This window comes from Balaenoptera ricei, chromosome 13 (assembly GCF_028023285.1).
Source record: "Balaenoptera ricei isolate mBalRic1 chromosome 13, mBalRic1.hap2, whole genome shotgun sequence".
Classification (NCBI taxonomy): Eukaryota; Metazoa; Chordata; class Mammalia; order Artiodactyla; family Balaenopteridae; genus Balaenoptera; species Balaenoptera ricei.
The window spans coordinates 11,184,686-11,209,891 of record NC_082651.1 but is presented as its reverse complement, the minus strand read 5'-3'; the positions used below and the strand labels follow the sequence as shown (position 1 = coordinate 11,209,891).

At 44.5% G+C, this 25,206-nt stretch overlaps 1 protein-coding gene across 6 annotated transcripts; it reads right to left on the bottom strand.

Annotated features, from left to right (window-relative positions):
• Window positions 1–883: 883 nt before the first annotated feature.
• Window positions 884–21,875, bottom strand: ZNF514 (zinc finger protein 514). 6 transcript variants are annotated; one of them, XR_009506495.1, is made up of 6 exons: window positions 21,275–21,875; window positions 19,434–19,522; window positions 14,929–15,055; window positions 14,515–14,610; window positions 6,597–7,023; window positions 884–1,338 (listed from the first exon to the last, which is right to left on the bottom strand). XR_009506495.1 is itself a non-coding variant. In XM_059942892.1 (5 exons), exons 1-5 carry the CDS (start codon window positions 21,408–21,410, stop codon window positions 1,271–1,273), a joined length of 534 nt encoding a protein of 177 aa, XP_059798875.1. In that variant the 5' UTR covers window positions 21,411–21,875; the 3' UTR covers window positions 884–1,270. The 6 variants fall into 6 exon arrangements, 4 of the variants coding, with proteins under 4 accessions (XP_059798875.1, XP_059798876.1, XP_059798874.1 ...); XR_009506496.1 differs by lacking the exon at window positions 884–1,338 and adding an exon at window positions 1,437–2,964; XM_059942892.1 differs by lacking the exon at window positions 6,597–7,023 and having other exon boundaries at window positions 884–1,356.
• Between the last annotated feature and the right edge of the window lie 3,331 nt (window positions 21,876–25,206).

The following is a 25,206-nucleotide window of genomic DNA, read 5'->3' as shown; positions in this document are numbered from 1 at the left end:
CTTGTCAGACCTCGTTGAATTTTCTAATCATACTCCTTTCAAGTACCTGACCATCCAGCCAAGCCATTAGCCACAGCCCATGAAAAAGTATAGCTCTGTGCTTCTGATCAGGCAAAATGAACAGCGAGGTGCACTGCTCAAAGTTCTGCCCACTGAGAGGATTTCCCTTCATCACTGTCCCGCAGAGCCTTCCCAAAGTGAGATGTTGTGCAGCTGTGTCCTTTTAGGTGATGCTTGCATACCATGCAGAACCCAAGAGTTTTCCTCTTCAGGCAACTGCTCAGAGGGAGGTTACCGTGAAGCCGTAGGTAGGGGTTGGAGAGAGAAGATAATGTCGCAAGAGTGGAGGCCATGGTCATGAGGAAATCATACAATTTCTTGTGCCTTCAGGATCTGCTTGAGCCCAGCTTCATATATACCACTTCCATTTGATGGTGGCGTGCTGCTGTGTGCCCAGCTTTATGGCTTGGTGGGTCAGATGGCACCCAGCTCATGATGGACAGCTCAGGTCACAAGGGAACTTGCTGGCCCATGGCCAAGCAGTCAAGTTCTGGTTTGTTTGTTTTTTCTAACTTTTCATTTTGAAATAATTACAGACTTACAGGGAGCTGCAAAAATAGTACAGAAAGGTCCCATGCACCCCTCACCCAGTTCTTCCCAATCGTGACATCTTATACAGTCATCTCTCAGTATCCACAGAGGATTGGTTCCAGGACCTTCCACGGATACCAAAATCCATGGGTGATCAGGTCCCATAGTTGGCCCTCTGAATTCGTTGTGTCGCATCCATGGATTTAACCAATTGCATATCATGTAGTACAGCAGTATTTATTGAAAAAAAATTTGCATATAAGCAGACTCATGCAGTCCAAACCCATGTTGTTCAAGGGTCAACTGTATAACTATAATACAGTATCAAAACCATTGTACACATTGATACAATGCACAGAGTTCATTTGGATTTTATCAGTTTGCATGCATTCTTGGGGGTGGTGTGTGGTTCTATACAATTTTTATCACGTGTCGATTTCTATAACCACCACAATCACAATACAGAACTATCATCACAAAGATCCCTTGTGCTTTCTCTTTAGAGTCACATTCTCCCTCTTCTGTCTTCCCCAACCATCCCTAACCCTTGGCAACCACTAATATGTTCTCCATATCTAAAACGCTGTCATTTTGAGAATGTTATATAAATGGAATTAGAGAGATTGGCTTTTTTCACTCAGCATAATACCGTTGATGTCCATCCAAGTTGTTGAATGCATCAATAGTTTCTTCCTTTTGTTCCACCATTCATCATTGTAGGATATGTAGTTTTTCTCCAATTTTTGGCTGTTCCAAACAAAGCTGCTGTGAATATTCATGTGCATTTTTTGACATTTAAAAAATTTCAAATTGTGATAAAATACACATAACATAAAATTTACCATCTTAACTATTTTTAAGTGTACAGTTCAGAGCACTGAGTCCATTCACATTGTTGTGCAACCATCACTACCATCCATCTCCAGAACTCTTTTCATCTTGCAAAACAGAAACTCCCCATTCCTTTCTCTCTCCTGTCTCTGGCAACCACCATTCTATTTTCTGTCTCTATGAATTTGATTAACTATCTCCTATAAGTAGAATCATACAATGTTTGTCCTTTTGTAATTGGCTTATTTCACTTAACATAATGTCCTCAAGGTTCATCCTTGTGTAGCATGTGTCAGAATTTCCTTTCTTTTTAAAGGCTGAATAATATTCCATTGTATGTATATACTGTATTTTGTTTATCCATCTGCCAATGGACAGTTAGGTTGCTTCTACCTTTTTGCTGTTGTGAATGATACTGCTATGAACATGGGGTACAAATAGATTTTCAGGTCCCTGCTTTCAATACTTAGAGGTATATACCCATCATGTACATGTTTTTGTGTGGGCATAAGCTTTCATTTCTCTAGAATGAATGCCAAGCAGTGAGATTGCTAGATTGAATGGTAAATGTATGTTTTGTTTTTTAAGAATGGCCAAACTCTTTTTCATAGTGGCCATACCATTTTATATTCCCACCAGCAATGTGTGAGAGATCTAGTTCCTCTGATTCTCACTAGCATTTAGAATTGTCACTTAAAAAACACCTTTTTGGGGCTTCCCTGGTGGCGCAGTGGTTGAGAATCTGCCTGCTAATGCAGGGGACACGGGTTCGAGCCCTGGTCTGGGAAGATCCCACATGCCGTGGAGCAACTGGGCCCGTGAGCCACAACTACTGAGCCTGCGCGTCTGGAGCCTGTGCTCCGCAACAAGAGAGGCCGCGATAGTGAGAGGCCCGCGCACCGCGATGAAGAGTGGCCCCCGCTTGCCGCAACTACAGAAAGCCCTCGCACAGAAACGAAGACCCAACACAGCCAAAAATAAGTAAATTTAAAAAAAACAAAAAAAAAACACTTTTTTAAGCTGTTCTAATAGTTGTGTAGTGATAAATCATCATGGTTTTAATTTACATTTCCCTAATAGGTAATGATGTTTGAATGTCTTTTCACGTGCTTGTTTGCCATCTGTATGTCCTCTTTGGTGAAATGTTTGCTCACTCTCTAGTTGGATTGTTTGGTTTCTTTTACTATTGAGTTTTGAGAGTTCTTTGTGTATTCTAGATGGGAGTACATTTTGAAATAAGTTGTCTGCAAATATTTTCTCCCAGCCTGTAGCCTGTCTTTTCATCCTCTTAATAGGGTCTTTCACCAAGCAAAAGGTTTCAGGGTTTTTTTTTGTTTTTTTTTTTTTGTTTGTTTGTTTGTTTTTTAAGGTTTCAGTTTTGATGAAGTCCAGTTTATCAGTTTTTTCCTTTTATGGATCATGTATGGAAATATTGATTTTTGTATATTGATCTGATTGTATCCAGAAACTTTGCTGAATTCATTTATTCCAATAGGTTTTTAGTGTATTTCTTAGGATTTTCTACATATCAGATCATGTCATCTGTGAAAAGAGAGAGTTTACACTGTCAGCCTGCTAATTAACATCTTATTATATTCTGTTACTCTCTCCCTCTCACATTTCTGTTCACTACTGCAGCATCCTGAACCCTGCCACACTCCTGCCCCTAACAGAAGGAGAACCTCATGACTGTCTTACCTTAGTTAGGAAACTTTCTGTGCCTTGCTCAGATTTACTAGAGACTCCAATTAAAAACTTTTTGTTGATGAAGCATATCTCAAATATGAAACCAAAGTTTATCAAGAAGGATATGGTGTCACTAATTTAAGTTCTCTTTAGAATGTAGTCCTCTACCTGAGTTACAAGCAGCCCAGATGGCAGAACTTATTGCACTTACTATATATAGTTAGTCGACTGGCCAAAGACCGGAGAGTAAGTATATACACAGATAGGAGATATGCTTGAGATCAGAACATGACTTTGAGATGCTTTGAAACAAAGAGGGTTTCCTAACCTCTCCTAGAATCCCCATCAAAAATGGACAGCAAGAACTTATGGATTCACTCCTGTTTCCTAGAGAGGTGGCTATTATAAGGGCTGAGGCTCATACAAAAGAGATAATATGGAAGTGAAAGGAAATGCACTAGCAGATCATTAGGCCAAACAAGCAGCCTTAACCAAGATGAGGTTCCTAACTAAACCCTCAAAGGATAAATCTCTGGAGGAATTCAGAGAGGCCACTATAGAATATCAATGTTTAACCCCTGATTCTGAAAAAGAAGAATGTTAAAAAATGTAACCTTCACTCAGATCATCACTGGTGCTCCCAAGATGGCCACTTGGTGGCGCCAGATGATTTCAGATGACAGCTGAATTTTTCCATGAAACTACGCATCATGATACAGACAAATTGGTTACAATCTTAAACATTGGTAAATAAACTTTAAAAAGAAAACTTTTTAACAGGTTATTTTTAGGTCACGTGTCACCTATAAACATAATCTTGGAAAAACTAAAGGTGGGACATGGCCTGGAACCAAAGCCTCCAAGATCCTTGGACACCTTCAGATGGATTTTATCCAGCTCCTACCCTTCATGAAATGGGTATGTGTTTTAGTTTTTAATATGTCTATTTTTATGATGGACTGAAGCATTTAGTTGCTATGAAAAGCTATAGTGCTTACTAAAAGCTGCTTGATTTTGTGTATCCAACCTATCACATCCCATTTTTTTATATCAGGTGATCAAAGCACACACTTTACAGGAATCAATGACATCCTTATCTTAAAATTAGCAAAAATCTCAGAAACCCTTTAGCTCCCTGGCCAGGGTACTCCCAGAAGCCCTTATGGCCATATGGTTCACTCCCTTGGGGATACATCAGTTATCTAAGAACTGAACCCATTTATTTAGAGATTCCACTTCCAATACTAGACTCTACCCTGCTGCATGCAGACATGGAAAAATATTACAAGGGATTCATGTACTCTACCCAGTCCTATCATCAGCAGGTTAAGGACATCTTCCCACAGCATCTTCCTAAATAGCCTCTTTGTGATCTTCAACCATGAGATTTTTGTCTGAGACGTCAGAGAAAAATTGTTCTTGAACCTTATTGTATAGAACCTTATTGGGTACTGTTAAAAAATACAGCAGTGAAACTCCAGGGGGTCAGTTCTTCAATACATATTTTACAACTAAAGAAGAATTTCCAAATTGACACAACTGGAAGCCTATTCCAGTAGAGGACTTCAAACTGAGCATTCTCCCAGATGCTCTAGAAGCAGCTGGTCTTCAGAAGTATACAGCTGACCAAAGACCTTTGGAATAAATAGATGACTTCAGATAACAGATAGCTTCTGCCCAAGATGTCAGACCAAGACCTGTGTCAAAGCCCTGTTTTGTCTAACACAATACTGTATCAACTATACTTCAAAAAAAGTCTTGTTTTGTTTTTCATCTGCTTGCTTATAGTTATCCTTCTCATTTCTATTGATTCCTGGTTGTCATCCACCCATAATGACCCGTTTTCTCTTTTCTTTCCTCTTCATTATAATTGTTAGGTCAGAGCATACTCATTCTTTTTTTAAAAGTCTTGTATTGAATTTGTTACAATATTGCTTCTGTTTTATGTTTTGGTTTTTTGGCATGCGGGAACTTAGCTTCCCAACCAGGGATTGAACCCGCACCCCCTGCACTGGAAGGCAAAGTCTTAACCACTGGACAGCCAGGGAAGTCCCCAGAGTGTACTCATTCTAATGCCATTCTTAGATTATCCTAAATAGTAGCCACTACTCTAAGTCTCACCAACTGCTGGATATGCCATCTATTGGCAGACCATCATGATAAATATATATGAACGGTTCTGGTCTCACCAAATAAGACTATAGAGAATTAAAGCCAGTGGTTTTTCCATTAGCACCTACAGGGACAAATGACCTTAAAGAAATCAACCTGTGACTTTGCTAGTGTCCCACTCTCCCAGAAAAAGAGCCAATTATCACAATCTGTTGATCAGAATCCAGGTAATTCTAAATTTGAATTCAACAACCTTCATTAGGGTAGTAGGCCAGTTACTTATCAGCTGGAAGAAAGTAAAGGGATCCAAATATATAGTAGAGCTAATGTGAGGCTTTGGTTCCCATCTCATGTCATGAACAACTTTTTTCCTGGATCTCTATGTGCCCCTAATGGATTCTACTTCCTTTGCAACCAGGTCAACAGGTCTCGTTTTCCTCAGACTAAAACTTCATGCACTTTAGGAATAGCATCCCAAAACTGTCTGTATATAGAAATCCTAACTTTATAAATCACCAGTGCTGGAAATTCCAACCCAGGCAAGAGCTCCAAAATGCGGTCACCCTTAATTATTCATGCACTCTGCCTTGGGGAATTGCTGACTCATTGTTTATGTGAACAATCAGAGCAGTATTTCCAGTGGTGGAAGACAAAAAGACTATAAGAGACCTATCACTCACTAACTCTGCCAGAAGTTATTAATGACATCACCTCTTCCCTAGATTGAAGATCTGTAGATTTGTCTCAGCTCATTGGCTCAAGTAGTTATGGGCAACTGCTTTGCACTAAACTTCTTACCGACTAATCATGGGGGCATCTATGCCATTGCTATACTTGGCTCAATGAAACAGGCATGGTAGAACAGGCAGTACATCACCTTAAAGAAAACACTACTTGGCTCAATGCTTCTGCACAGCTTCTCTCTCATCAGATGATTGCCATGATGATACAACAACAAAAAGATCAAAAAGATCTCATGATTAGTTTACTATGGAGACAACCAAACAATCCTCCATAAATATCTGGCTCTCTAGCATCTCTGAATTGGTCAACCTCTCTCAAGCAAGAAAATGACCAAAAGGGAGAACTGAGGGACTAAATATACCAATGGACAATGGATACACCTTATATGACAATAGAACTCTGTCCCACACCTTTGCAGCAACCAGCCTGGAAGCCAAACCACAGCCTCTGCAGCAATCAGCTCAGAACAGCCAAATGACTGCTACTTCCCCCCTATTCTTTGCCCTCACTTCCAACTTAGAACCAACCATAGAAAACCAAATATGCTGCCCAAACCAATCACATAAGATATCCTGCTCCTAGTTAACCCCCCTCCAGTTTTCCCATGCCGACAACTTCCAGTCAGAGCATACCTGAAGCTTTCATTTTTTTTCTTCTCATCGTAAAGCTTTCTTAATCCCTTCATGCCTTTGGGTCTCTGCCAGGTGCAGGTGATAGTGGCTGATCCTTTGCTATGGCAAGCTCTAAATAAACAGCCTGTTTCTTCTCATTTGGGTAGTCTTCATTTATTTCCACAAGTGCAAAGCCCTTCATCTTACAGAGGAGAAGACTGAGACCCAGAGAGGATCATGGATATGATCTCATTCCCAAATGGCTTTGAAGTATTGGGGTCTTCAGGCACAGATTCCTGGTCATTTGTCAATATCCATCCTTCTCTTCTTCCTTAGTAATAGAATCCCCCAATTTTCATTGGCCCCATTGCTGCCCAGGACAAAGACTTCCATTTCCAGCCTCCCTTGCCATCAGCCATAGTCCTATGTCTAAGTTCTTGCCAGTGGTCTGCAAGCAGAAGTGGTATATTGCAATTATTTGATGAGGAATGTTTAAAGTACAGTCTTTATTTTTATGACTTATTTGAATAATAATTGAAGAAGCATTTTTACATTGATTTGAATGTGTTAGGAGGTAACCTCTAAATCCTTGGAACTTCCTGAGTGATAGGATATCTTTGTTATTCATAGTGACCCCCCCAGGGACCATATCTGATAGTTTATGCTAACGAAGTGACTCGTGGTTGGCCCCTAGTTTACACAAATGAGATGACTCAAGATGGGGACTGGCCATGCCTGACAGATCAACCAAGTGATTAGAGGGTTGGGGCTTTGAGCCACATGGTATCAGCCCAACCTGGGGGTGGAGGGCACTGGAGATGGAATTCAACTGTGTGGTTAACTGATCACGCCAATGTAATGAAACCCCAATAAAATTCTGGGCAACGAAGTTCAGGTGAGTTTCCTGGGCTGGAAGCACTCTATGTATTGTTGTTACACATCAATATGCCAGAAGGGTAATGTGTTCCTGGGGAAGCCTCACATTTGTGCTGTTCCCAAACCTTACCCTATGTGTCTCTTCCTTAGGCTGGTTTTGATTTGTATCCCTTTGCTATAATAAAATTACCATAATAAATACAGCACTTTTTTGAGTTCTGAGAGTAGTTATATAGAATTACCAAGTCTGAAAGAGTAGTGGGAACTCCCAGATTTGTAGCCAGATGGTCAGAGGGTGACCTAGGGACCCCCAATTCATGGCTGGTGTCTGAAGTGAGAGCAGTCTTGTGGGTGACTGTTTCCTTAACCTGTGAAGTTTGGCCCAACTCTGGGTAGCTGGAATGAGAAGTCATTGTAGTGCTACAAAATAAAATAGCAATGAATTTTCATATACGCATACAACAACCCCAAAAGATGGAACAATGCTAATCTATATTTGAAATTGAAAAATAATTACAGGAGCAATATAGTATTTTTCTAAGAAAATATTTGATTGGTAGTGTTCTAGAAGGAAAGATTTTCATCTAGTAGAAAGTGTGCAGTCAGAGCACTGAGAAAACAGGCAATACAAGTTGTTTTTCAAATTAATACGTGGTTAGTAAGGACCTACTGGGTGCTGATTTCTGAGAGGAAGTATGAGAAATGACCTGAAGCAGCTTATAATCTGGTTCAGGAGACAAAGAAGTAGCAAGATGATAAACAACCCGTGACTTAAATAGATCAAGACAGTGATAAGAACTATCCCTATCTATATATTGTTCATTTTTAAATATTTATGGATACAACAAATGCTTTTACAATTGCAGATGAATAAGACCTGACTTCTCATCAGTGTTCAAGAGAATTATTCCCCAAGGAGGGGACCTTTGAACAGGGTTCTGACTGATTATTAGGCTTTAGACAGTGGAGGGGGCATTCCAGGCTGGTGGAACGGCTTGAGCAGAACGGCCCAAGCTGGGAAGTGCAGAGGCATGTCTTAAGTATTGCAGGCAAGCTAGTTTTTCTGAAATAGAGGTTCTTGTCAGGAGCAGCAGGAGGTTAGGGCAGACTGGAGAGGGCATTAAATGCTAAACTGAGAGGTGAGCATTTATCCTGTAGGCAGTACAAAGGCTTTCAGGGGTGCGAATGGGTGCACGCTGATGAGAATGGTTAACGTGGTCGAGATACAAGAGGAAGGGACAGATGTTAGGCAAAGACCAGCTACAAAGTTGTTGCAGGTATCCAGGTATATAAAGTGACCTGGGCGGGGGTTAGAGAAGGGCACTGGAGGGAAAAAATGTGTGATAGAGCAAACTAAGCTGTTACTATTGTAAAATATTTGCTATTTCTGCTTGTGAACTTTGAATCTCTGGGAAGAATTTCCCATGATTTTCAGGCGCCTAGGCTGGCATCATGATCTTAGCTGTCCAGATGCCTCCTGTGCCTTCTACCTGCCTACTCCCCTCTGCCAACCTCTTGTACCCCTAGATCCTGCTTGTCTGCATGGACCCACTTTGAGCTGGTTCCCTGAATTCTGGGCTCAGCTACCTCATCTGGACTTTAAATGTTTGAACGACTGTCCTTAGTGTAAGCTAATTCCTTTAGTCAAGACTCCTCTGGCCTATGACAGCTCTTGGTCTTGGCTTCTCCACATAGGTTGCAGAGACAACATGATATGAACTTGAGACCCAGTAACTTAGGAATAACCATTACAGAAAATAGAAGGTGATAGCAAAGACACACAGATGGCTTGAAGTAACAGACGAGATAGGAAAATTGGTTTAGCAACAGTTGGTATGTCTGTATATTTGATTTTTGAAAAACAGTTGAGGTATAATTTACATACCATAAAACTCACATTTTATTTGTACATTTCAATGAGTTTTAGTAATTTACCAAGTTGTTCAGCTATCACCATAATCCAGTTTTAGGATAGCCCCACCACCCCAGTGAGATTCCTTGAAATATTTGCAGTCACTCCCAGTTGCCACTCCCAGCCCCAGGCAACCACTGATCTACTTTGTCTCTGAAGATTTGCCTTTTCTGGCCATTCCATATAAAGGGAGCCATACAATATGTGGTCCCTGGCATCTGGCTACTCTCACTTAGGATAATGTTTTTGAGGTTTTGATTTTAATAATACCCATATTTTAATTGATGTTTAAAATTTTTTTATTTCAAAAATCCCAAATCTAGTAGCATAAAGATCTATTAAAATTGCTTTTTGCTCGCAAAAACTTTAATAAGAGTACTCTACTGCCTCATAAAAGTAACATGTATTACAGAGAAACAAGTGCATGGAGCTTTTGTGCAGAGAAGGCCTTCAGTCTCTGAATCCCCAAACTATAGCTGTGAACCAGGAGGAAAGAAGTCCAGCAGTTAGGTGTATAGACCAGGGCACGGCACTCTCCGAAGCTCAGATTCCTTAGCTGTAAAATATGGCTGGGCTAGGTCACTGGTGCCTCCACCTTCATCAGCCTTCACTCTCTTCACACACACAGCACCCCCTCTCCCATCAGTAACAGGATGGGGAGACAGAACACAAGTGGTTATAAAAACAACCCCCAGCAGGTAGGAGATCACCAGACTAGGTGGTTTCTTAGCTTCCTTTCAGCTCTAGCTTTATGAATCAACTTTCCTCACATTCATTAAGCTCCCAGGGTTTCCCTTTTGGGTGAAGCCTTAATGTATGCTGAGGGTTTTGGATTTGGAAAGGCTTTAGTTAGAGGACACACATTATTACTAGTGGAGTTCATATAAAGGGAACTATACAATATGTATAGTTCTGGCTTCTGGCTAGTGGGCTTTCCCAGTTTCACTAAATTCAAAGAGTCACTCTAGTACAAATTCTCTGATGTGCAAAAAGGGCAGAACATCCACCAAAGCCTTTCCCACATGCATTACATCCCCAGGGTTTCTAACCAGTGGGGTGAGCTTGCTGATGTTTATAAGGGGAAGAGCTTTGGCTGAAGGCTCTCCCACATTCACCATATCCACAGGGTTTTTCCTCAAGAACGAATTCTCTGATGCTTAATAAGGGATGTGCTGTGACTGAAGGCCTTCCCACATTTACTGCTTTCTCAGCGATTCTCTTTAGTGTGTATTCCTGATGCTTAGTAAGGCAAGAAGAGAAGGATTACTGATAGCTTTTACCATGCTTGAGGAGTTTCTCTCCAGTATGGTTATCTGGTTTTTGTTTTTTTGTTTTTGGAATAATATGTGACTGAAGGCTGTGCTATACTCATTACACAGATAAGGCTTCTCCCCAGTATAAATTGTCTGATGTTGAATAATGTGTGTCCACTAACTAAAGCCTTTCCAAATCCATTACGTTCACATAGTTTCTTACTAGTTTGAATTCTCTGGTGTTTGTTTGATAAGGGAGGAGTTGTGACAAAAGCCCACTCCCTCTCTTGATATTAATAGAGCTTCAGTTTAGTATGTCCTGTCTGATGCTGAACAAGACAGGTCCTCCGACCAGAAGTCTTCCCACATACATTACACTCATATTATATATATATATATATATATATATATATATATATATATATATATATATATATATATATATATATATATATATATATATTCTCTGAGGTTTAGTGGTGTGTGTACTCCAGCTGAAAGCCTTTCCACATTATCTGAATTCATAGGGTTTTTTTCCCAGCATGACTTTTCTGATGTTTAATAAGGGATGCAGTGTGAGCAAAGGCTCTTCCACATTCATTACATTTGTAGGGTTTCTCTCCGGTGTGAAATCTATAATGCTGAGTGAGAGAGGAACTCTGGCTGAAGGCTCTCCCACATCTGTTACATTTGTAGGGTTTCTCTCCTGTGTGAAATCTGTAATGTACAATGAGAGAGGAACTCTGGCTGAAGGTTCTCCCACATTCTCTGCATTCATAGGGCTTTTCTCCAGTGTGAGTTCTCTGATGTTTAATAAGGGATGAAGTATGACCAAAGGCCCTTCCACATTCATTACATTTGTAGGGTTTCTCTCCAGTATGAAATCTATAATGTAGAACAAGAGATGAACTCTGGCTAAAGGCTCTGCCACATTCGCTGCATTCATAGGGCTTTTCTCCGGTATGAGTTCTCTGATGTTTAATAAGGGATGAAATATGACCAAAGGCTCTTCCACATTCACTGCACTCATAGGGCTTTTCTCCAGTGTGACATCTCTGATGGCGCCTAAGTTCTGACTGGAAATGGAACAACTTCCCACATTCATTGCATTTACAAGATTTCTTCCCTGGATGGGTTCTCTGAGAGTTATTTCTCCCTGAAGTCTCTCTGAAATCTGTATCACATTTATAGTATCCTTCTCCCATGAGAACACTGTGTTGGTTAACAGGGACTGATCTTAAACCTACACTTGTCCCAAATTCACTCCACTCATGATCTCTCCTAAGGGTGGTAGTAGATTTGTGAGTGAGTGACATTTCTTTCAGATGTCTCTCCTGCTTTTTTGGGTGCATCTCTAACTGGTCATCACAACCACAAGTTGCTTTCAGTTTGGAGGACCAGAGTTCATCTCTAATGTGTTTTTCCACTGATGCTATCTGGAATAATTCTTCTTTGGAAATTCCCTGACTTAGCATTGATTCCTTGGCTTGAGGCCTTCTCTCCCAGTCTGGGGAAAAAAAAAAAAAAAAAAAGACAGTCTATTATTACCTGTTCTATGTGCCAAGAGGAAGTAAAGTCCTATAATAGATGTAAGATAATTAACCTTTAAAATAATATTTAGGGACTTCCCTGGTGGCACAGTGGTTAAGAATCCGCCTGCCAATGCAGGGGACACGGGTTCAATCCCTGGTCCGGGAAGATCCCACATGCCATGGAGCAACTAAGCCCGTGCGCCACAACTACCGAGCCTGTGCTCTAGAGCCCGCGAGCCACAACTACTGAGCCCACGTGCTGCAACTACTGAAGCCCGCACACCAAGAGCCAATGCTCCGCAACAAAAGAAGCCACCGCAATGAGAAGCCTGCACACCGCAACAAAGAGTAGCCCCCGCTCGCCACAACTAGTGAAAGCCCGCACGCAGCAACGAAGACCCAATGCAGCTGAAAATAAAATTTTAAAAAAATTTTTAATAAATAAATAAAATAATATCTAAAAGAGGTGTACAGTTTCTTCCAAGAATGGTGTATGTCTGAAGAAAGTTTTGGACGTGTCAAGAATAAGATAAGCAGGTGACTGGAGATTAGGAAAACCTGAGAGAACAGTGTTTGGACTCCAGGACACAAGATAAGTCCAAAGATTGTAAAGATGAGAAGAGGGTTAGGAAGATGCCCTCCACAAAGTCTTCCCTCAACACCTCAGTCCACACCACACATTATTATGTATTATGTAATATACATATACCATGTATTATATTACTGTATGTGATTGTGGTAGGCAGAATAATTATCCCCCAAAGATTTCCATGCTCTAATCCCAGGAACATATAAATATGTTACTTCACATGGCAAAAGGGACTTTGCAGACGTGATTAAGGGCACAGACCTTGAGATGGGGAGATTATCCTGAATTATTCAGGTGGGCCCAATCTAATCACAAGAGTTCTCAAAATCAGAGAACATTTCCTGGCTGAGTCAGAGAGATGTGGTGTGAGAAGGACTCGATCCACCATTTCTGGCTTTGAAGGTGGAGGAAGGGCCCCATGGGCCAAGGAATGTAGCAGTCTCTAGAAGCTAGGAATGCCCCTCAGCTTACAGCCAGTAAGACAATGAGGAGCTCAGTTTTACAAATGCAAGGAATTGGTACTGCCAACAACCCAAAGGAACAGGAAACAGATTCTTCCCTAGACACTCCAGAAAGGAACTCGGCCCTGCTGATACCTTGGTTGTAACACTGTGAGACCCATGCTTGATTCTGACCTATGAACTGTGAGATAATAAACATGTTGCTTAAAGCCGCTAAGTTTGTGACAGTTTGTTTCAGCAACAACAGAAAGCTAATACAATAATAGTGACCCTTCTGAAGAGGAAAATGACTGGCAATGCCTAACCAGGGCTCCAGAGGCCAGATTCTGAGCCAGTAGGTCTTGTGTGGCTCCTGGGGATATGAATGTTTAACAAGCTCCCCGAGAGATTCTGAAACACAGCCATGTTTGCAGAACATTGTAAACAGACAGATATTGATGATGAGACTAGATCCAGACGTCAGACCCTTGCCCTCATTCTGGAAGGAAACAAGATCAAGAGAGTACTAAATACAGAGGAGATCAGCATCTTCCCTCTCTCTCCTCTCTTCTAGGTTCCCATGACAAGGCCCAGCCTGTGCTGTCAGGATTTGAGCCCTGCTTTCAGGACCGTTAGCTCTGGCCTGAGGCTGATTCTGCCTCAGAGATGGACACTGACACAGACTGTCATCTCCAGTATGCTTGGGGTACACTTGGGAGTCAGGAGAGCTTTGTGTCCAGAATTCTACCCCAAGGGGTGGAGCCTACGGGGTACTCTCAAATCACCTAGGAATAAACAGTTTCAAAGAGATTCCATCAACAGCTAGTAAGGAGTAGTCTTTGTTCCTGGAATCACCTCTGTTGCAGCTTAGCTTAACCAAGCTTGAAGTGTCCTCACCTTGATCTTCCTGACTATCCATCAGGATGTCCTTGCCAGTAACCCTTTAATTTCTGGGCTACTTAACTGTTCAGTCTGGTCCCTTGCTAACTCTCTTAGCCCTGCTGATATAGGATTGCTGGGCACTTACATCTGTTGATCCTTAGATTCCATCTAATACTGACCGTGTGACATCTAGTGATGATGCACAGCCCCAAGAACCCCGAAAGGTGGGCAGAGATAGGTAACAAGGGAAATATAAACACTAGAGAAGAAAATGAACATCTCTTCTTTTCCCACCAGAAAACATTACAAAAGCCTACAAGTATTCAAAATACTGGTGTTGAGGGTTCCTGGCAAGTGACCTCACCTTTTCAAAGAAAAGCCCCCTGACCAAGGGCTCAGGGGAACTTCCCACTCTCAGTTGGGCCTTATTATCTGCTTTGGTCCAACTCACTCACCTGCGGGGGCACCTGTTGAGATTTCTCTCTCCAAAATACAGGGCTCTTCCCCTTCCTCCAACCGGCAGATGACATACGGTTTGGACATTGGAAACCCTGGTGGGAAAGGAAAAGGATCATGACCGTATGTCAGAGGTCAAGGCTTGTAGACAGCCTCCAAAGAATAAGCATTGTGAAGTATCAGGAGCAGAGTCATGAAACTTCTTATTCTGAGTGCATATGGAGTGGGACTTTTCCTAGGAACAAGGAGTAGAAATACCGTATCTCTGGGCCCCAAAGAGAATATAAATGTCTAATTCCAGAATCCCAGGGCAAAAATCAGCCAACAGGCCCAGACACCCCTAGCTTTTAAACACCAAGGAAATAAAGATGGCCTGATGGGCAGGCTTTGGGCTTTGGAGGAGCTGAGCTCACCCAGGGAGGCCAGGTTCTTGAAATTCTCCAGCATCACTTCCCGGTACACGTCCTTCTGAGTAGGGTCCAGCTGCCCCCACTCCCACCGGGTGAATTCCACAGCCACATCCTCAAATGTCATCAGGTCCTGAAACACAGAAGACACTCTTGCACCCTCGGGGAGCACACTCATGGCCCTGGGGAGAAGAGTAGACTGGTGTCTGAGTAGAACCTCAGGATGTACAGGAAGGGATTCCGAGATTTCCTAGCTATCGCAATGCCCCTGTTCTGGGTTTTATCATCTCAAAAATATTTTAAGCTGTTCCAGGGATTGTGTCATCCTTACTACTTGGTATCCCACCCAGTGCCCACATATGTCAACATCAAGCTGCTTAGAAATGTAATCGGGGTCTCAGGAGAATCAGGCCTACAGAGACACTCTGCTTATATGGAAGAGAGAAATACAATCCATTTCCTCAGTTTTCAAAAGGTTTCACTCTCAATATAGTGACATTTAAATGGAATCAATTAGAACAAACTCATATGCTCTGCATTCTGAAATGCACTGGTATCAGTAGTTTTCTAATTAAGTATTTTTGAAACTTGTGACCTAGGATTTCAATGACAACTGTTGCTAAGGCCAAATAAAATCATTTGGGGCTTAGAATAACTTATCCCCAAAACAGCCTGCCAGCACACAGTTCAGTTAAAGTATACCAAGTGGCCTTATGGTGAATCAGTAAGTCTTTTGCGAGTTTGATTAACATAAATCCTCTCCCCCAAAGCCTAATCATTTTTCAGTTCCTGAATGTGCGAAGTTGAGTGTGAGACCCTGGATCTCAGGTGCCCACAAGGTACAACCATTCTGTGGGTCCCAACCAGAACTATCCTGGCACTCTCTATAACAGCAACACTCTCATTTGACTTACATTGTACAATAATCCATAAACTATGAACTATAAAGCAGATAAGTGAAGGGTAGTACTGTTACTTTCCCCCCAAAACGTTTAAAAGTCAAATCCCATTTAGTTACTAAGGTTTCCATAGAATAAGCCAAAGTAACAATTTTATATTAAGTTAAAGGCAGTCCAGAATAATCAAATGTGGAAAACTCACTACTTTAGTAACCTCTTGTGATAGATTATACTATTTGTTCAAAATATTCATTGGCCCTCCCTACAAAATTGATCTTCCTACCCCACTAACTCAGGTGTGGCCAAATAATCTGCTTTCACAGATGGAATGTGAAGGAAGTGACATGAGCTTCTTAATGAGCAAAAGCCTTCAGAGTCAGTGGAGGTTCTGCAATTGCTTCTTTTTCCTCTGCTTTGAGAATGGCAAATGATCCCAGAGTGAAGATGTGGGGCAAAACCACAGCTTGTGTGTAATGTGGACAAGAAATGAACCATTGTTGGTGTAAGTCTCTCAGGGTTTGCTGTTGTTATCACAGCATAACTAGCCTAAACTGACTCATTAAAAAAGCTGGTACTCCAAGTAGGGTTCTGCCATGACAAAAAGCCTAAAATATGTGACACTGTCTTCAGGGCCAGGCAGTGAGGAAACTTATTGGCAAGATGGCAACCGATGTAATTTGGTGGTGAACTGTGGGGTAAAGCTGTTGCTGCAGTAGCTTGAAAGACGAACAATGCAAGCATGAGCTTGTGATGTTATGAAAAGAGGAGGGAAACATAATTTCAGTAGTATGAGTTGGTTGTCATTGGCATGTCATTTGACAGTATTACAGGAAAAAAAAAAAATGAGCTCAAGAGTTTGCTGATTTGCAAAATAAAAATGGAAGGCCAAAGAAAGTGTCCAGAAATTCCAGGACTTGCAGGGTTGGAGATTTAACCAATTCTCATTTCCAGCTGGTCAAAGACAAAATAAATATGGCTTTTGCATGACAAAGGACCAAATCATGGGTGTGATTGTCAAACCTTTTGTTTAAACCTCTTATTAATTTCAGATGGCTCCCAGTAAATCCTTTCAGTGGGACCAAATTGTTCACAGTGACTAAAAGTATGGTTTTCCCAAGGAAACCCCAAAAGCTCCACAATTAAGTCTAAAGAGAGGGGCATATTTCAACAAGAACTGTGGGAAAAGCTATTGACACAGGGAGCTAATGGAAGGAAGTACACAAAAAGCTGGTCAAGTTTTTGAGAGTTACACTGAATGTTCATGACTTGAAACAATCCTTGGGCCATCAACGTACTCAGGCAGAATGAAAAAGCTGCTTAGCCCTCAAAAGTGTTTATTCTCCAACATCATCTTCATATGTGACCAAGGGGGATACTGCAAAAGGAAGGAACTTCTGGAGGGCAGAGCCAAGGAGAACACTGGACTGGGGAGCTGTACCCAGGGAGCAGAACCACTGCATAGAACCAAAAGACTTCCCCACTCCCAAGGCCAAGGTCTTCACCAAGTCTGCCCAGTGGAATTTTTTTTTTTTTTAAAGATCTTTATTGGAGTATAACTGCTTCACAATTCTGTGCTAGCTTCTGTTGCACAACAAAGTGAATCAGCCATATGCATACTCTGCCCAGTGGAATTTCGTAACTGTTACAGACCAGGGACTGCTGGGCTCCTCCCATGGTTCCCCTTTCTGAACAGGGGTGTTTATTGTTGTTATCCAGCCCCATTGTTCCACTGTATGTGGGATATATGGATTCAGGCAGCCTGTCTTTTTCATAGATCTCCATATCCAGAGGAGAAATATCCAGACCTGATGTCCAAAATATCACACCATCCAGGACTTCAATCCTGATGCTCTTACGGGATGGGGCTTTTGGGTTATCTCCCCTGGGGAGAAATTTTGTGTGCAGGAGGGAGGGAAGTGAACATCTGTGAGCAAGAAGACAGACAGTGTAACTGTTTGTTCAGAATGTTTACTGCCCCTCCCTCTGGGCCCCTTACTATGGGAGGCTTATCCTTCGCACCTCATGGACATTAGGCATGGCCACGTGACCTGCTCTGGCCAATGGGCTGTGCGCAGAAGCAGCACATGCCAGTTCTCGGCAGAAGCCTGGAGAGCCATCCCCTGAGTCTCACACTGCACCTTCCCCCAGCCACAAGAACGGCACATCCCAGAGGAGGGCTGACCCTTCCGCCTGAATCCCAGAGTGAAGAGGGTGTGGAGCAGTCACAGCCAGCCCACTAATGATAGGCAACGTATAGAAGAAACACACTTCATTACTGTGAGCCCGCGAGAGCTGGGGGCTGTTGCTACCACAGCATAACTAGGCGAAGCTCTCTGATACACCTCTGAATGGTGTACATCAGGGCCAAAGAGGTTTAAGCTCTTTATTACTCTACTAATTACTTGAGAGAATTCCTTATTGGTGAGAGTTTCCCCTATTGACTAGAAAACTAATTATAAATGTCTATTATCAAGCCAGAATCCCACTAAACCACCATCTTGGATGCTAGGAAACGATGCAGGCTGGCGTTCACAGCCCTCCACTTGGTTCTCCCTCCACATCCAGCCTCCTACAGCCAAACCTGAATCCACCTCTACAGTCACCATTAACCCCGTCATCCCCATCGCAACTGAAGCTGACAAGGACTAGGCAACTCCATTTGCCGGAAGACTCCAACAACTACATGAGGTGGTTGTATTACTGAGTGGTTGAGTCTGGAGCCAGACAGCCCAGATCTGAAACTGGCTCCCGCCCTCATTAGCTAGATAACCAGGACCACGTTACTTTCTCTCTCTGTGCCTTGGTTTCCTCAGGTCACCTCTCTGTGCCTCAGTTGCCATTCTTCAAAATGGGACTGTTTTAAAGATGAAATTAATTAGTATCAATAAATTGTGTAGAATAGTTCCTGATACCTGTTTGGTTTTCAGCAAATAACAGCTTTTATTATTTTCATCATTATCATCAACATGATTATCATCCTCATTTTACAGTTGGCAAAACCAGGGCATTGAGAGTTTAGGTGATTCATCCAAGGTCACGCAGCCAGAAGCAGTGAAGTTAAGTGTGTTGCCACACTAATCCTGGAAGATAACATTTGCACAGGGGTCCGGCCTCCAATGACCTCCTCACCTGTCCGAACCCTCAGAACCTCCTTGTCCCCACTTCTCCGTGCACCTTCCCCAACCTCTCCAGCACAGGCTGATTCTCCTTTTCCCAAACTCTGATGGAAAGGCCTGTCTGTGCCATTCCATCTGCCATCACACCACACACATCCTTACTGTGACTGGGGCTGCATCCTGGTGCGAGAGTCCTCTCCCCTCTGTGGCTGTGACATCTCCTTCAGGGCCAGGGTGCTCTCACATTACTTGGTACTCACCACAGCGCCCGTTACAGAAATAAACCAAAGGATCTGAGTGAGTGCACACTGAGCAGAGAGGAGAGGGCCCTGGGCAAGGGGCAAGGAGGCCAGCAAAAGCCCTGATGGGCTCGGCCTCCTGCAGAGCAGGAATTGGGGTCAGTTCCCTTTGGCAAACAAGGAGGCTCCAGAGAAAAGGAGGCAAAACTATCCATAGTTCAGGCAACTGAGGAAAAATTAAGAGAACCCCAACTCACCTGGGGCCTGGCTTTCAGGAATAAGCTGGCTGTTCCCTTTTCTCCTGGGCATCTCTCTGGAGGAAGAGCAGGGTCCTGAGAAGGGAGAACTAGGAAGGTAAAAGGAGCCATAAGGAAGGCTAACCCTCATGAGATTTACAGCTCCCAGACTCCCCAAGTCAGTGTGTCACTTCCATGGTTCTGGGGACAAGGCTGGGCCAAAGGGAGCTGACGGACGGGCTAGAGGCTGCCCTTGTACACAGCTGCGTGAGGTCCCCACCTGTCCATAGGCCACAACAAGCTGTAGGTAGCTGAAGTGTGACCAGTCTGACCACTCTATCAGAGAGTTATTTACTGGGCCTCCAATATGCAGGTCATTTACTAGGCCTTTTGAAAATATAAACGTGGATAAGAACTTCAAGGAATTTTAATGTAACCTGAGGGTATAAGACAGGTTAACAATACAAAATAAGGCCTAGGACGAGGCCACATAGGGATATAGGACTTTGGGGAAGAAGTTACACCTCTCCCCTTATCCCTGGGAAGCAACACAGGGGCCAGCTCTTCCTGAGCAGCTGTCCTCTATGTTCTTAAGCACCGTTAGGTCTCTAGAGGGTATTCTGAGAGCCCCTCTATTATAGGCCTTTGTATCATACTGTTTTTAAAGTCTTCAAACAAACAAAGAACTAACCCCAACCATGCCAGAGAAGTGGTTAAGGCCACCACCAACAAAAGCAGGGAGGTAGGCAGGCAGCATGGTATAGCACAGGTCAGCACTTTTCAAACTTTAATGTGCATATGGATTCCTGAGGATCTTGCTAAACAGGCTGGTTCAGGGGATGTGGGGTAGAGCGTGAGAGTCTGCATTTCTAGAGAGCTTGCAGGAGAAGCCTGTGCTGCTGGTCTACAGACCACAAGGCATATAGGAAAAAAGAGGGGGTGAGAGTCCCAGAGATTTAGCCCAGTTCTGTCATTGGCCAGTTTTATGACCCTGAGCGTGTGCACTGAAGAATTAAAATGCCCACCCGGGACTTCCCTGGTGGTGCAGTGGTTAAGAATCCCCCTGCCAATGCAGGGGACATGGGTTTGAGCCCTGGTCTGGGAAGATCCCACATGCCGCAGAACAACTAAGCCTGTGCACCACAACTACTGAGCCTGCGAGCCACACTACTGAGCCCATGCACCTAGAGCCTGTGCTCCTTAACAAGAGAAGCCACCGCAGTGAGAAGCCCGTGCACCACAACAAAGAGTAGCCCCTGCTCGCCGCAACTAGAGAAAGCCCGCGTGCAGCAACGAAGACCCAATGCAGCAAAAATAAAATAAAATGCCCACTTGGTGAAGGAAAAGAGATTCTAAACTAAGAAAGGAATGGCTTAAAATCTCCTGGGTCACCTGGATTGCGCTCTCCCTAACACTGGGGGGGACGGTGGTCACAGGAGGTGCCCACCGTGTACACTGCTGACCTTGTACCCAGATGATCTGGAAGAACATTATTACTTAATGAAGTAATAAAGGAAGAGGGTCGCAAAGCTCCAAATGGCCCCACTGTCCTCTGATCCCTGGCCAAGGGCCACTCCCTTGCAGATTTATTGCCGTCTCCCTGCCACAGCAGGAAGAGATCCCCTCCTGCTCTCCCCTCTGTCCGCTGGCCTTTGGGATAAGTCTCCCATGGCCATGCCCTCCGTGGTCTCTGGATGCTGGGACTTCACGCTCCTTAGCCTGGAAGGCACCGCCACAGGGAAGGCGGTTGCAGGCTCTGCCTCTCCAGTGGGATTCCCCGGCCCTTTCCTAGGGCCCTCCTCCTCGACCCAGCACTAACCCCCCAGGAGAGTTCTGGCCCGCGGCACCCTCGAGAGCCAAACCTGATGCTGTGGAGTCCATAGCTCGTGCTAAGGGGCGATGTCCTTTCACTAGGTCCAAATCTCTGTCCTTCGGCCGGGTCCCTGCAGTTCTCCCGGGGTTCAGGGAGCGGGGAGCAAGCTGGGTAACACCAGGCATTCCCACTCCGGCAGCCACGCCCAGCCAACCCGCAGCGCCCAGAGCAGGGCTGTCAAACCCGGGTCCACTTCCCAGCGGCGCGCAGCATGGCTGCGGGGGCGATGCTCTTCTCCCGCTCCCACTCCCACACCCCTCACGCGCCCGGCCTCCGCCCACGGGCTCCGCTCCGCCGCTCTCCTCCTAGGGACCAGGCTCTGGAACCCAGCTCTCACGCAGAGCACCAGGAAAAACGGCCACAGCCGCACCTGCGACCTCCGTGCCCGCTCCTCCACTGCCCGTAGGCAGCAGGGATTCTGGGGAGAGCCTCACAGGGAAACGACCGGCCCCGCAACTCTGCGCCCAGCTCCAGGCCTCCTCAGCCCCTCGCAGGCGGGCAGACGAAGGGACACTCCCCTCTGTGTCACGGGCTCGGGGCGCGGTGCCCAGTGCAAGCCTGCGCGCCAGGAGTCGCTAAAGCCACAAAGGTCCAAGGGACGCCCGAGTTCCAGCCCCAGCCCCACCTCCCGAGACCCGTCCTGAGCCTGCGCAGACCCGCCGCCAGGCGGGGGGCGGGGCTGCAGGGCGGGACCCAGCAGCGCCTGCGCCCTGTCAACTGGGGAATCCTGGGTGCTGTGCTCCCGCAGCTGCGGGTGGGGAAAGTGGGCATCAGCTACGTGGATGGAGGTTTCACCCTGCTCCCAGCCACGGGCAGGGAACCGGAAGCAACCCCCATATTGGGAGTGCCTTTAGTACCTGGGCCGGAGAGCCTGTCTTGGGGCTGCTCAACAGAAGTCACTGGAGATTTGTTAAAAAGAGAAGCCTGGGCCCTACCCTTAATCTGCCGAATACGAATTTCTAGTAGGCTCTCCAGACATGTATATTTCTTATAAAGTGCTCAGGAGATCTGATGGCCCATGGTGAAGCAGGAGATAGATGGGTCCCAGGCTGGAAGGGGCCAAAATAGCAGGAAGGAAGAGAAGCTAAGCCCTGCCCAGATAAGAGACCGCTTATTTCTCATCCTGAGGTCAAGGACACTTTCCTGACTACACATGCGCAGAAAGGCTCCTTGAAGGTCAAAAAGGGAGGGGCCGCCACCACATAGTAGGTGATATCAACCTACCCATAGGCCTCTTCGCTAGAATCCATCTTGGCTAAGAGGTGCATGCACACACATGAGAGGACCCTGAAATATACCAAATACGAACTCAGAACCAGGCAAAGCAAGATGATCGGCCAAAGGAAACGTGGAAGAACTGCCCCATAAAAGTGATTCAAACTACCACAGGGGCAGGCCCCTCTCTTTGAGTCCACCTGTGTGCCTATCCACACGTACCCTTTTTCCTCCTAATAAATACTTTGTTTCACTGCTTTCTGACTCTATGTGGAAATTCATTTCTACACAGCTGACGGGCCAGGGCCTTGTCACTGGCCACTGGTCCCTGGTGGTCTGAGGCTAGGATTCAGCACTCTCACTGCCACGGCCTGACTTCAGTCTCTGGCTACAAACCGAAATCCTGCTTCAAGCCACTGCAGGCCGAGGCCACCTGAGATCAGTTGCAGGCTACTAACTGCTATTCTACAGGCTATTAACGTGCCTGTCTTTCTCCCACTGTCCCCCGGTTTTGGATTCAGTGAAGGGTGAACTCAAAGAAGGGAGCGCTTTGGACTCCCTCCTCTTCTGGAAACGTGTATCATCTAGGACCTAAAAGAAATGGAGAAACGGTCTGGATATTAAAACAGTGGTTCTCTGGAGGCACTCCTCAATCAGAGAGGGGATTTGTGAGGACTGAGAGGTTGATTTATAGACCCTAATTAGGGGTTCAAGGAAGAATAACCTATTAAATCAAGGCAAAAAGTCCACTCTCCTTTTTTTTTTTAAATAAATTTATTTTTGGCTGCGTTGGGTCTTCATTGTTGCGCGTGGGCTTTCTAGTTGCAGCGAGTGGGGGCTACTCTTTGTTGTGGTGCACGGGCTTCTCATTACGGTGGCTTCTCTTGTTGCAGAGCATGGGCCCTAGAGTGCGTGGGCTTCAGTAGTTGTGGCATGCGGGCTCAGTGGTTGTGGCTCACGGGCTCTAGAGCACAGGCTCAGTAGTTTTGGCGCATAGGCTTAGTTGCTCCACGGCATGTGGGATCTTCCCAGACCAGGGCTAGAACCCATGTCCCCTGCACTGGCAGGTGGATTCTTAACCACTGCACCACCAGGGAAGTCTCCATTCTCCTTTCTTGTTTTTTCAATCTGTTTCACTTTTCTGCCAGCACTTCTGGTGGCACAGATGGCCAGGATGGCACAGCAAGTGCCCGGCAAGTAAGCCCTCTTTCTCCTAAGCTGAGGAGGTGTGGGAAGGGGGGGCTGCCTGGGAACCGTGGCTGACACAGGAGTTTCTGTTCTCTTCTGTGCTCTGGAACCAAAAAGGGGAGGGTATGGACACATGAGAAAAGAGCGTCATCTCATTGGTGGCTGACATAACTAGAAATGGAACTGCTTCAGATGAACTTGAGGGGCGCTGCCTGCCCCTGATGTCTTTTCCTTTAGGCATTGGCCTGCTACAGTGCCTGACATTTCCCACTCTTAAATTCCATCCTTTGGGACAGACCTTGAGCTAGAGGCCCTTGTTACAATGCACATTTGTTACCCGGAAGAGTTAATCAATAGCTTGACAGTGATGTCTCTTCCCCGACTCAGAGTGCTCTGGTGTGCCATTTGACGCCAAGTGCAGTCAGGGGAGCCCTGGTCCCCAGCAGCCTGATAGGTTTCCCCATTACCCCTGACATTCCCTTTTGCTGCTCCTTTGTACTCAAACCCTTCTCCCATCCCAACCCTTTGTGATCACTGCTCTATTCTGTGCTGTAGTTTTCCTTTTCCAGAATACCTTATAAACAGGATTATACAGTATGTAACCTTCTGAGAGTGGCTTCTTTCACTCAGCATAAAGTCCTTGAGATCCGGCCATGTTGTCATGTGTATCAGTAGTTCATTCATTTTTATTCTGAGTCCATCTCTCTTTTACGGAAGGTTGTCAGAAGGTGCTGTACAACACATCCACTTACATCCTATTTGCCAGAACACATGACCACACCTAGCTACCAGGAAATGTAGTCTTTATTCTTGTGCCTGGCTAAAATTCTAGTACCACAGAAAAATAATGGGAAATATCAGACTTTAAGAACAACATTGCTGAACTGTAGTTTATCCAGAGGAAAATCAGATAGCAAGAGCATCTCTCTAACTCACATTAGCCTGAAGGAGATGGCTTACTCTAGTTTAAAGAGCTAAAGGAATTTTAAGAACTAATTAAAAGAAACAAAAATGTGAAAGACTGGCTGGTGCTTTTGAAAGGCAGAACTGAAGCACAGAGATTTCTGCAGGTCCAACGTGTGCTCTGGCAGACAGAGCCTCCTTAACTAATGTGGGATGTTAGAGCACCACCATCTGACTTACCTGGGTAAGGAGTCCCACAGTAAAAACAGGAACCTGTTCACAATTAGGGTTCAGGCATATACAATCATTTAGGGTGGACTAAAAACCCAATGGTATCTATTTTGAAAAAAATATATTAAACAAACAAAGGTATAGAAGTAAATTACCAATCTGACCTGGAATCAGACCTAGGCATCAGAAGAAGCAATGCTTTTCAGGTATAGTGTAAAATTGTGCCTGAATATTTCTCTTCCACCGCATCTACCCAGCTTCTGATGATACACATGCACCCCAGGAAAAAAGAGGTGGTAGTAGAAAATAAAGAATATTACTGCTAAGTAGCCAAATCCCTTTGCTAGGGGATAAACCATCCTCTACCCCATAGACTGAGTGGTA